At 43.1% G+C, this 11,495-nt stretch overlaps 1 protein-coding gene across 1 annotated transcript; it reads right to left on the bottom strand.

Moving 5' to 3' along the window:
* Positions 1-1,230: 1,230 nt before the first annotated feature.
* LOC125398791 (paired immunoglobulin-like receptor B) lies at positions 1,231-8,265 on the bottom strand. The gene is made up of 10 exons (XM_087909921.1): positions 8,184-8,265; positions 7,985-8,020; positions 7,525-7,809; positions 7,088-7,393; positions 5,837-6,121; positions 5,418-5,723; positions 4,857-5,153; positions 4,309-4,611; positions 3,949-3,999; positions 1,231-1,468 (listed from the first exon to the last, which is right to left on the bottom strand). The coding sequence occupies exons 1-10, from the start codon at positions 8,215-8,217 to the stop codon at positions 1,332-1,334; spliced, it is 2,040 nt and encodes a 679-aa protein (XP_087766047.1). The 5' UTR covers positions 8,218-8,265; the 3' UTR covers positions 1,231-1,331.
* Positions 8,266-11,495: the final 3,230 nt, after the last annotated feature.

Genomic DNA, 11,495 nt, shown 5'->3' with positions numbered 1-11,495 from the left:
ATTTCACACCCTCAAACCTGTGATGTTACACTGTTCTTGTGAAGATGTCTTTGATGGGGATATTTACAGTGGTCAAGAAATGTCACAGATCAGGACTTTGTGTTAGGAAACACCTTCAAAGTCCTGCCTACACTAATTTGCCAGATTGTCCTTATTCCTTCAGTGTGGTATCATTGCCTTTCAGGGGAAACTCCAAGAAAAAATATATTGAAGTTGGAAAGGTTGGAGGGTCATGGAAAGAGATTTGGGGCATCATAGGCAGAGTGACTATAAATTCTAGTTTCTGATTTTACACGTCATTTTTGTTATTGATGAACCTTCCTTGTTTCTAGTCCAACAGAGAGACCCTACAGACATAAAGAATGTGGCAATGTATAAAAATGGAAAATGACATATGAGAGGGAGGCGACGAAAAATGTACAGAAATGAGTATCCAAGCCAGACAGATGGGACAACATATTCCCTACTTTGAATGTGGGCCGTATACTTGAAAGCATTGGCAGAGGAGACTACTTCCTAAATTTAACCTCAGTAGCAGAAACACTGACAGAAACAATTAATAAATGGAACCTCTTCAAACTGAGAAGCTTCTGTAAAGCAAAGGACATGGTCAAGAAGACAAAACAGCCATCTAAAAAATGGGAAAAGATCTTAACCAACCCTACATCAGACAGAGGACTGATATTCAAAATATACAAAGAAGTCAAGAAACTGGTTATCAAAAGAAAAAGTAATCCAATAAAAATGGTGTACAGACTTAAACAGTGAACTCTCAACAGATGAATCTCAAATGGGCAAAAGTCACTTAAGGAAATGCTCAACATCCTTAGCCATCAGAACAATCCAAATCAAAACAACTCTGAGATTCCATCCTACACCTGTAAGAATGGCCAAGACCACTAATGACAACTTATGCTGGACAGGATGTGGGATAAAGGGAACACTCCTCCATTGCTGGTGGGAGTGCAAACTTGTACAGATCCTTTGGAAATCAGTACTGTGGTTTCTCAGAAAATTGGGAATAATCTACCTCAAGACCCAGAAATACCACTTTTGGGTATATACCCAAAGGATTCTCAATTATACCACAAGGACATTCTTGACTATGTTCATAGCAGTATAGGCAGTAATAGGTAGAATCTGAAAGCAATGTGGATACCCCTCAATGGAAAAATGGATAACAAAAATGTGCCACATTTACACATTGTAGTACTACTCAGTGGTAAGAAATGGTTTTCTTGTTTTTATTTTTGTTTTTACAGAAAACATGGATCATAAGATTTGTTTCCCTGGCTCTGAAATCTTGAAATGTGCACTTCTTTTTCTTCTGATTACATCCCAGCAGCATGTTGACTCTGTCTCTGGTTGCCCAAAGCCTTAAAGACCAGAAACCCAAGGACTATGAGGATCATGACAGCAAACCCCATCCTGATGACATTCTCCACTGTGTGATCTTGGTTTTCTGAGGCTGTGGTTGTAAAAAAAAGAAATTGCAGAGATTAGTGATGATCAAAATTCCCTCAAAAGAACTTAACTGAGAAGCTTCTGTAAAGCAAAGGACACTGTCATTAAGACAAAAAGGCATCCTACTGAATGGGAGAAGATCTTCACCAACCTCGCATCAGACAAAGGTCTGATCTCCAAAACTTATAAAGAACTCAAGAAACTAAAATTCTAATTAACCCAATTAAAAAAATGGGGCACTGAACTGAACAGAGAATTCTCAACAAAAGAAGTTCAAATGACCAAGAGACACTTAAGGTCATATTCAACTTCTTTGGGATCAGGGAAATGTAAGTCAAAACAACTTTGAGATACCATCTTACACCCATCAGAATGGCTAAAATCGAAAACACCAATGATAGCCTTTGCTGGAGAGGATGTAGAGTAAGGGGAACACTCATCCATTGCTGGTGGGAATGCAAACTTGTGCAACCACTTTGGAAATCAGTGTGGCGGTTTCTCAGGAAATTCAGAATCAACCTACCACAGGATCCAGCAATACTCTAGTCTATATGGGTCTATATGGATGCACAGCTCCCTAGCCCTGGATGTAGGGGGGAGGGCCTTGGACTTCCCACAGGGCAGGATTCCCTGTCCTCTGTCAAGAAGGGTGGGAGAGGGAGGAGGGGATGTGTGGGAATGGGAGCGAATTTTGAGGAGGGAAGGAAGTGTAAATAATTGAATGGAAAAATTAAAAAAGAAGAAGAAGAAAAAAGAACTTCCATAGTAAAATTATGAAAAAAGAAATAAACTATCCTTTTATTCAAGAGGATTATAGCTCTGTATTGCTGAAGGAAAATAAATTATATGTATTTTATATTCTTTTTTATATAAAACACATCTCTGTCACATTCTGTTAAGTGCCACTGGAGAAGACTCAGAATGTGCCAGTTCCCAGTTCCTTGAAAGTAGGATGGGAATTAGACACCTCTACTCTCCTTAACAGCATCTTAATTTACAACTTTGTGTTGTGGTCTCATAGCAATCTAAATTCTTAAAATTTTTCTTAACATGCACCTTTAAAAAATAAACGAAAACAACAAAATCCTTCATTGCAATTGACATGTGATTCATCCTTCTTTTGGCCAAAGGAAGAAAGACAGAATGAAAAGCAGTCACCACATTTAAATGAAGGTGAATTAAATTCAATTAAATTAAATTATTAAATTAAATTAAATTAAGGTAAATTAAATGAAGTCATTCTTGTATATTACAGCTGCTCTCGGAGCCATGGGGCAGAGGCATTTATACAGAAGATAAGCTCATTTTGTTGAACAAATTAATGTGGGATTGCGAATTAAATGGCACGTCTTTGGACAAAAAAAAAAAGAAGACTACCTCTTCCCCTGGAGACACTGTGAGCCATGGATGTATTGAGAGTAAGGATTGTAAAAACTGACAAGTGGTGGGTGATGAACAGAGGTCAGCACTGTGGGCTGGTTTCTGCTTAGTATCTTACATCTGTCTGTGGCCTCTCAAGATGCTCCTTTAGACTACCTGAAACCTTCTGGATTCCAATAGGAAGGACTGTAATAAGAATTCCTAGAAATATCCATGTGGTCCTCTACCATTATGATGATAAATATCAATCTGGCTGACCCTCTACATCATATGTAACCCAATCCTGGCCAATAATTGCTCTACATGGAGGATGCTGAGATACCCCTTCAGTTCAGAAAAATCTGGATCACCTCACCTGGGACCATGAGTTCCACAGGGGCACTGGCAAAATACAGCATATATGGAGATACATTGAGGTATTCATAGAACCTCTAGGTTCTCCTGAGAGCAGAGGGCACAAAACTCATGGAGAATACTAGAACTATGTACCATGATCTAGAAGAAGGAGTCTGAATGCTCTGCTATAGCCCAGTGCCTCATTCTTGCACAAATTATGGAGATCCACTGTGGAGTCTGGAGGATTCTTTTGTAATGAGAAGTCATAGCCAAGGCCAGCACTGAAAGAAATTTAAGGTATGGGCCACACTTATTCGCTTTTTATGCAGAGAAGTAGCTGTCCATAAAAAGAAGAATATGTTCAATTCTGTATCTTTAGAAGCAGCTGTTTCAATCCCATAACTTGCTATTTTCCATTAGTTCCATTAGTGTCCCACATTCCAACAGGATTTTTTTTCGTAGCCTTCTGGAGCCTGACTTCATGCAGTTGAGAGGTTTGTTCTCAGGACCTTTTTGGAAGGATGGGAAGATGAATGTCTGAATTCCCTGTTCTCCTAATTATCTGCCTGGCCCATCTGCCAGGCTGACCCTAAACATATTCCTCTGGATGCCACCTTCTGTAGCACAAACTAAATCGTGAGCCTCTGGGGTCTCTGTTGAGAACTCACAAGCTGAAGTGACAGAGAAATGAAGATTTTTCTGGGCTAAGAGTAAGCAAGCTGCCTGGGGGTGAAACATACTTCCTGCACTTAGGTGCCTGATACTCACCAGCTGTTGGCTTGAGACTTGAGGGTGGAAGGTTGGAGGGTCGAATGGATCCTAGGAAAAAGAACAAGAGGAAGGTGAATGTTGGATGCTAACCCAAGTCTTGTCCTCCTCACTGTCGTATGTCTGCCCTGTAATCTTCCCAAGATCCTCATGCTGAATTCCTCAAACCTAGATTGAAATAGAGGATGGTGTGGATATTACTTGAAGGACTGCAGTTGACTCTGCAGGAAAGAGTCATAGTCTCTGGCAGGAAAGTGCCTTCTTACTAACCTTTCCTAATGTCCCTTTAATCCCGCCTGAGTCAAGGGCTCTCCTAGGGTTTGGATTCTAAGTCACCATGGCAGTTTAGGGTCACTTCACCTGAGACAGTGAGTTCCACAGGGGCACTGGAGTTTGACAACAGGTAGGCAGACGAGTCCCAAGAACCATAGCACCTGTATGTGCCTGAGATCATTGAAGTCACAGCACTTATGTTGAATTCTGCTTGGAACCCCCACATTTGGAACTTTGATTTTAGTCGCTTGGTTGGGTGGGCTGCTCCATCCTTTGACAGAATGAAAGTGTCCACCTTGTATGTTGATTGACAGAGTAGGGTCACATTGTCTCCTGAGTATACTGCTGAATTAGGCTTCACTAAGAGGGAAGGAGTGAAAAATAGCTGTCCTAAGGAGAAAAGGGATGATGAAAGGCTACCTTCAATGTTCTGAGATGACATATAACCTGTATCTGTTCCTCAACACCTGGAACTCTGTCTCCTTTCTCTGCCTGAGCCATTCTCCTGCTCTACTGTCTCTGCATTTGTTCCCAAATAAGATCCAAATCCCTCCTCCCAGCCATCACCTCCTTAAATTCCCCATGAGAACTCATGCTGAAGCTAGGTGCCTGATAGTATCTATTTAGTTCCTCACCTATGATCAGGATATCCAGGGGATCACTGGAGGCTGACCACTCAGAGGAGAGGTTGTGAGCACCATAGCATCTGTATTGGCCTCCAGTAGAGCTGCTAACAGATCCCAGTGTGAAGTTTGCCAAGGAGAGGTCAGCTTGGGTCCACTGGACATAGTGCTGGGTAAGGTTGTCTTCCCCTACCTTGTACAGAGCAAATCTATCATAGTTGATGTCAGAGCAACACTGCAGGGTGATGTTCTTTCCAGGGTTCAGAATATGGCCTTGGTGACTCAGCAGCGAGGGCTTCTTGGACAGGCCTAGAGAGAAGGTGACAGACTATGGACTGGGGATCTAGTGTTTAGAAAACACATATACCCTCTCATCCTGTCCTACATATGTCACTGCTTCTTCCCAGATGTCAGGATCTGCATCAGTCACTTGGCTCTTTCTTTTATACCTTTTTCCCTGCAACTACTCAGCAGGACAGAGTACTCTCCAGGGCTCGAGTGTGGGAGGGGAATACTTCCATGGCAAGGGGCTAGGGTGTCAAAAATATTTGGTCAATGATGGGGCTGACTCACCAGAGATGTGTATTTCCAGGGGGTCACTGGGTACTGACCACATCTGTGGGGCTTGTTTGTAGTAACCATAACATCGGAATGTCCCTTTATGATCTGGAGTTATACGATCTATAGAGAAATAGGCTTGATACTGCCTAATACTGTGTATGTACTGTGAGTTCATGGAGCTGAGAAATTTCTGATCTTCCTTGGTGAGAATGAGCTTGTCATATCCCTTCCATGAAATACATTGGAGAGTGATGTTCCTTCCTGAAGTCGCCATAGGCCTGGGCAGTGCTGACAGCCTGGGTTTATTCTTGTGGATTCCTAGGACAGAATGAATGGGCTCACACAGTCACAGTGCTCTCCAGGGCTAGAGTGTGGAAGGGGAATACTTCTGAGAGCAGAGCTTTGGGCTGAAACCCTGACTGTCCCCTCACCTGTCACCACCAGTTCCAGGGTGTCACTGCGCTCTGACCAACCAGCCGAACTGTAGCAGTAACAGCGATATTGCCCTACATGTTGTCTTCTTACATAAGGGATGGAGAACTTGGCATTGTTCTCAGTTTCCCCTGGGGTCTGAGTACCCCATGGTTTCTGACTTCCTTCTTTATGCAGAATATATATTTCTGTATCTATGGTTCCCTGACAAGAGATAATTACTGTACTTCCACTTGCAATCACAGAGCCTGGCTCAGCCTTGATGGTGGGTTTGTGGAGGGTCCCTGCAAAGAAGTAAGAAAGAAGAAGATGAGTTTGTCTGAAAGTGGCACTTAGAAAGTCACATTGTGTATGACCCTTTTTTTTCTTTTTAATTTATTCTTCTCTCATACAATACATCCTGATAGTAGTAGCCTTACCTCTTCCCTCTCCCAGATATCCACTGCACCTCTGTTTCCCTTTAGAAAACACAGGTTTCCCAGTGATATCCCAACAGGGAATGTGACAGCATGCAATAAGAATAGGGACATATTCTTATATTAATGCTGGACAAGGCAACCCAGAAAAAGAAAAAAGGTCCTACATGCAGACAAGAATCAGAGACAGCCCCACTCCTATTATTACGAGTCTAAAATAATTCCCAAGCTAGCCAGGCAGTGGCGTATGCTTTTTAATTCCAGCACTCAGAAAAATGACACAGGCATATTTCTGGAAGTCCAAGGCCAGCCTGGTCTACACAGGCAGTTCCCGGACAGAAAGAGCTACACAGAATAAAACAAAACACCTAAAGTAAACAACCACAGCATGTGTGCAGAGGGCCTAGAGCAGACTCATGTAATCTCCATGGTTGTTCTTTCAGTCTCTGTGAGCTCTCATGATCCCTGCTTGGTTGATTGTGTAGACCATGTTCACCTAATGCCCTAAGGGCTTTGACTCCTACAGTCCTTCCTCCCTCCCTCTCATCTGTGGGTTCCTTGAACTCTTGTGGTTGGTACTTGAGCTGATTCAAAATGCCAGAAGGTTCCAAGAGGATTCTTTTCTGTCCTGGACCTCCTGGGCTTTGCTGTCACTGTCTGCCTTGGATTCTGCATCTTGTGTTCTTGGATTCTGTATCTTGTGTTCCACTGTCTCCCTTACTCTGTGTCAATGGGCTCAGGAGTCCTGGCTTCTCACATACAGTACACACCAAGACCTCTCTGAACACCTCTATCATCCTGTCATCATTCTAGGGGAAGTCTGGGATTCCTCACCTGAAACCAGGAGCTCCAGTGGGTCACTAGGTTCTGACCACACCAGTGGGCTGTTCTTATTAAAGCTGTAGCATCTGAACGTCCATCTTTGGCTGGAGGTCACAGGGCCCACAGAGAACAGGGCCTGAAACTGTCTAGTAGAGTTTTTATACTGTGAGTTCAACATCCTGGAAAGCTTCTTTTGTCCTTCCTTGGTCAGAACAAACCTGTCATATTGCTGCTTTGAGGCACACTGAAGGCTCACATTCCCTCCTTCAGTCACTGCAGGACTGGGCAGGGCAAACAGACTGGGTTTCCTGTAGACTCCTAGGAGAGAAAGCGGAATCAGTTAAATGTCCTCAAGGGCTCTTCTTCCATGGTGTTGGAGGAAGTTCTTTTAAACAGATTAACTTCTTCACCATCAAGCCCAAGGCTGTGGACCCTGTGTGTCCTCTCACCTGTAACCACCAGCTTCAGGGATTCACTGTGTTCTGACCATCCATCATGTGTCTGATACTGGCAACTATATCGTCCTGCATGATGATATTCTATGTTTGAGATGGTGAATTCAGCCTTGTCAATAGAATTCTGTGGAATCTCTGTGGGGCTTAAATATTTATATCCATCTTTATACAGACTGTACACTTTGGCTCCTGTTGTTCCCTTACACACGATGGTCACTGTAGCCTTCTCAGATACCACAGAGTCTGGCTGTATTCTGAGGATAGGTTTAGGGAGAGTCCCTGTAAGGAAATGAACAGCTATGACCCAGGACAGCCATCCTCAGATTTTATGCCCCAACCCCAATACTCCAGCCATCCCCAGGTTTAGCACACATGTGTCATTTTCTAGCCTCATACCCCATCATGGCTCTAGGAATGATGAGAAACAATGGTCAGGACATTTGCATACGCTCACCTGTCAACACTGGGGTCCCAAGGCCCAGAGTCAGTCCTGGAAGAGAGTTCCCTGTGAGAGGTTTGTCCCTGAAGCCTAAGTAGTTCCTCCCCTCTGAAGAACCTCCTGACACCATGGAGTTTCCTGACGGGCCAATGCTGGGCTGTGGGGCAGCACCAATCCCTGCCTACAGTATCCCCTCCCCATCTCCACATCTCACCCACACACAGCAGGGCTGTGAAGGTGAAGGTCATGGCATCTCCTCCTGGAAGCTGCAACTGTGTTTATGGGCAGAGCTACAGAGACTGCCTGGAGAGACAGGAAACACAGGGTGTGGCCTCTGGAGGCAGGCATTCTGTATGACATGGTTTTACTGGCACAACCCCACAAAAAAGGGAACTGCCTTCTTCAGGCTCTGACTTTCTCAAGGCTGTGATTAGGTCATATAGTAGATTCTGAAATCAGTTCTTTGTTGGATGAGGTTTCCATAATCTAAACAGTGTCTCTCCCATTCTGTCCTCATCTTTGGAAATGTATGAAGATTACATGTAAGAAACACATGGATGTTCAGGCAATGGTGGCACTTACCTTTAATTCCAGCACTCGGGAGGCAGAGGCAGGTAGATCTCTAAGTTTGAGGTCAGCCTTGTGGACAAAGTGAGTTCCAGGACATCAGGATTGTTTCACAGAGAATCCCTGTCTTGAAAAACCAAAAAAAATACATGTATGAACATTACACATATGAAATACAAATTGACATGTGGTTTTGCTTTATTCCTTTTTACATTTGTATGTGAAATAATCTTTATATTCACAATGTTTGAAGGTTTCTGTGAAGGGTCTCTCTGTGTACATCTGCATGGAATTTATTTTATAATCCTCTTCCTCATAGTCTCATATTCTGAATTTCAAATATGTACCACTATTTGGTTTTTCTTTTTATGATATGTGACATTTTCATTACAACTTTTAAAGTACATTTATTTATTTACACTTCTTTCTTTAAATTACACTTATTTAATAATAATAAATTACACTTATTTTCTTCATTATGTGTGTATATTCACATGTGTTACAGCACACTCATGGAGATCAGAGGACAACTACTAAAGGCAGTTTTCTCCTTTCATAACATGAATAAGAGTCAGGGCTGAAGGTTGACAATAGACACTTACTTATACACTGGTCCACGTAACTAGCCCAGTATTAACAATCTTCAAAATCACTTTCCTAAGTCCTTCCATGTCAGGCAAAGAAAATACATTGGGTTCCAGGGGTCCTGGGCCAAGTAAGGTCCCAGCTTTATTTGACTTTCTTGGAGAGCAGGCTGTAGGTGTGGCCACCCTTCTTCTTGAGGCAGTTGACTGCACAGTGGTACAGATTTGGGCAGCACTTGTGGGCATCAGTGCATGACTTTCTCACTGTTGTACTTCAGGAGAAACTAGCAAGGGGATGGCTTTTTTCAGATATCAAAGCCTGTATTTTATAGTTAAACACAAAACCAAGAAGGAAATGAAGAAAAACAAAAGCAGAGACTTTGAGTCATTACACAACTAGACTAAAGCTCCACACTGAGAAAAGCTCTTTTTGTTGAGGTTGATTTGCTTTTTAAAGGCAAGGTATCAGCTATGTAGCTCAGGCTAAACTTGAACTTCTGATTCTTCTGCCTGCTTCTTCTGTGCTGAGTTTACAATGCTGTTACTCTCATCCACTCTCCAGAAAAGATATGAAGTCAGAATTTCAATTTAGGCATTTTATAGAACTTTTTTCCTTCCTTTTTTATTAATTTTATTTTTTTTTCTTTTAGTAATTTTATTAAATTATAAAAAGTTTCCATTTACGCCCCTCCTCCCAACGCCCTCCCACTCCCCCCCTCCCTCTCCTCCTCCCTCTTTGTCCCCAAGGGAAGTCAGGGTCTCCTGCCCTGTGGGAAGTCCAAGTTCCTCCCCCCTCACTCCAGGTCCAGGAAGGTGAGCATCCAAACAGACTGGATCCCAAAAATCCAGTATATGCAGAGGAAACCAGTCCCAGTGTCATTGTCAATGGCTTCTCGGAAAGACTGCAGGCCAGCCACATTCAGAAAATCCAACCACATTCAGAGAATCTGGTTGGATCACATGCTCTTTCAGTCTCGGTCCATCTGGCCTTGGTAAACTCTCATTAGATCCGACCCCTTGTATCAGTGGGTGATAGTATCCCTCGCAGTCCTTCGTCATTTTCTTCCTCCTTTTGCTCCTCGTTTGGAACTTGGGGGGCTCAGTTCGGTGCTCCAGCGCGGGCCTCCATCTGTATCGTCATCCAACGCCAGGTGAGGGATCTATGGTGATAAGCAAAATATTCATCAGTATGGTCACGGGCCAAGGCTGGTTCAGGCACCCCCTCCTCTGTCCAGAGAACAATCTGGGGATCTCTCCTTGGACCTGGGATCCCATATATAATCAAGTTTCCTGTAAACTCTAATATGACTCCCTTAGTTGAAATATATTCTTCCCTGATCCCACATTCATCCTTCCTCCCTTCCCCCCATCCCGGTCAACCGAGCTTTCTCCATTCCTCCCCTACTCCCTTCTCTCTAACCCTCTCCCCTTCCAACAACCCTCCCACCACCCCCCCCCCCCATGCACCCAAGGTTACCTGGGACTCTTGACTATTTCCTACCTCCTGGCGGATAGGTAAATAATCTTCATCAGGTTCGTCTTCTTATTTAGCTTCTCTAGGATCACGAATAATAGGCTCAAAGACCTTTAATTATGGTTAGAATCCACTTATGAGTGAATACATACCGTGTTCCTCTTTTTGGGTCTGGCTTACCTCGCTCAGTAAAGCGTTTTCTATGTCCATCCATTTGCATGCAAAATTCAAGATGTCATTATTTTTTACCGCTGAGTAAAACTCTAATGTGTATATGTTCCACACCTTTTTTAACCATTCTTCTATTGAGGGGCACCTAGGCTGTTTCCAGGTTCTGGCTATTACAAATAGTGCTGCTATGAACATAGTTGAACAAACGCTTTTGTAGTATGTTTGGGCATCTCTAGGGTATATTCCCAAGAGAGGAATTGCTGGGTCCTGAGGGAGGTTGACTCCCAGTTTCCTGAGAAACCGCCACACTGATTTCCAAAGTGGCTGCACAAGTTTGCATTCCCACCAACAATGGATGAGTGTTCCCCTCATTCCACATCCCCTCCAGCATAGGCTATCATTGGTGTTTTTAACTTTAGCTATTCTGACAGGTGTAAGATGGTATCTCAAAGTGGTTTTGATTTGCATTTCCCTGATCGCTAAGGAGGTTGAGCATGACCTTAAGTGTCTTCTGGCCATTCGAAGTTCATCTGTTGTGAATTCTCTGTTCAGTTCAGTACCCCATTTTTTAATTGGGTTAATTAGAGTTTTAGTGCCTAGTTTCTTGAGTTCTTTGTATATTCTGGAGATCAGACCTTTGTCTGATGAGGGGTTGGTGAAGATCTTCTCCCAGTCAGAAGGCAGCCTTTTTGTCTTACTGACAGTGTCCTTTGCTTTACAGAAGCTTCTC

The sequence above is a fragment of the Myodes glareolus genome, chromosome 1 (genome assembly GCF_982192425.1).
Source record: "Myodes glareolus chromosome 1, mMyoGla1.1, whole genome shotgun sequence".
NCBI classification, from domain to species: Eukaryota; Metazoa; Chordata; class Mammalia; order Rodentia; family Cricetidae; genus Myodes; species Myodes glareolus.
Note: the sequence above shows the minus strand (reverse complement) of the source record. Positions and strands in the feature narration are given on the sequence as shown.

Excerpts from the sequence above, each read along its gene's own strand:
- LOC125398791 (XM_087909921.1), bottom strand. The coding sequence starts at position 8,217 with ATGACCTTCACCTTCACAGCCCTGCTGTGTGTGG. Across the intron at positions 8,021-8,183 it reads CACAGCCCTGCTGTGTGTGG|GACTGACTCTGGGCCTTGGG; the intron begins GTGAGATGTGGA and ends ACTCTCTTCCAG. Across the intron at positions 4,000-4,308 it reads TGTGGAACTCACTGTCTCAG|GATCCATTCGACCCTCCAAC; the intron begins GTGAAGTGACCC and ends TCTTTTTCCTAG.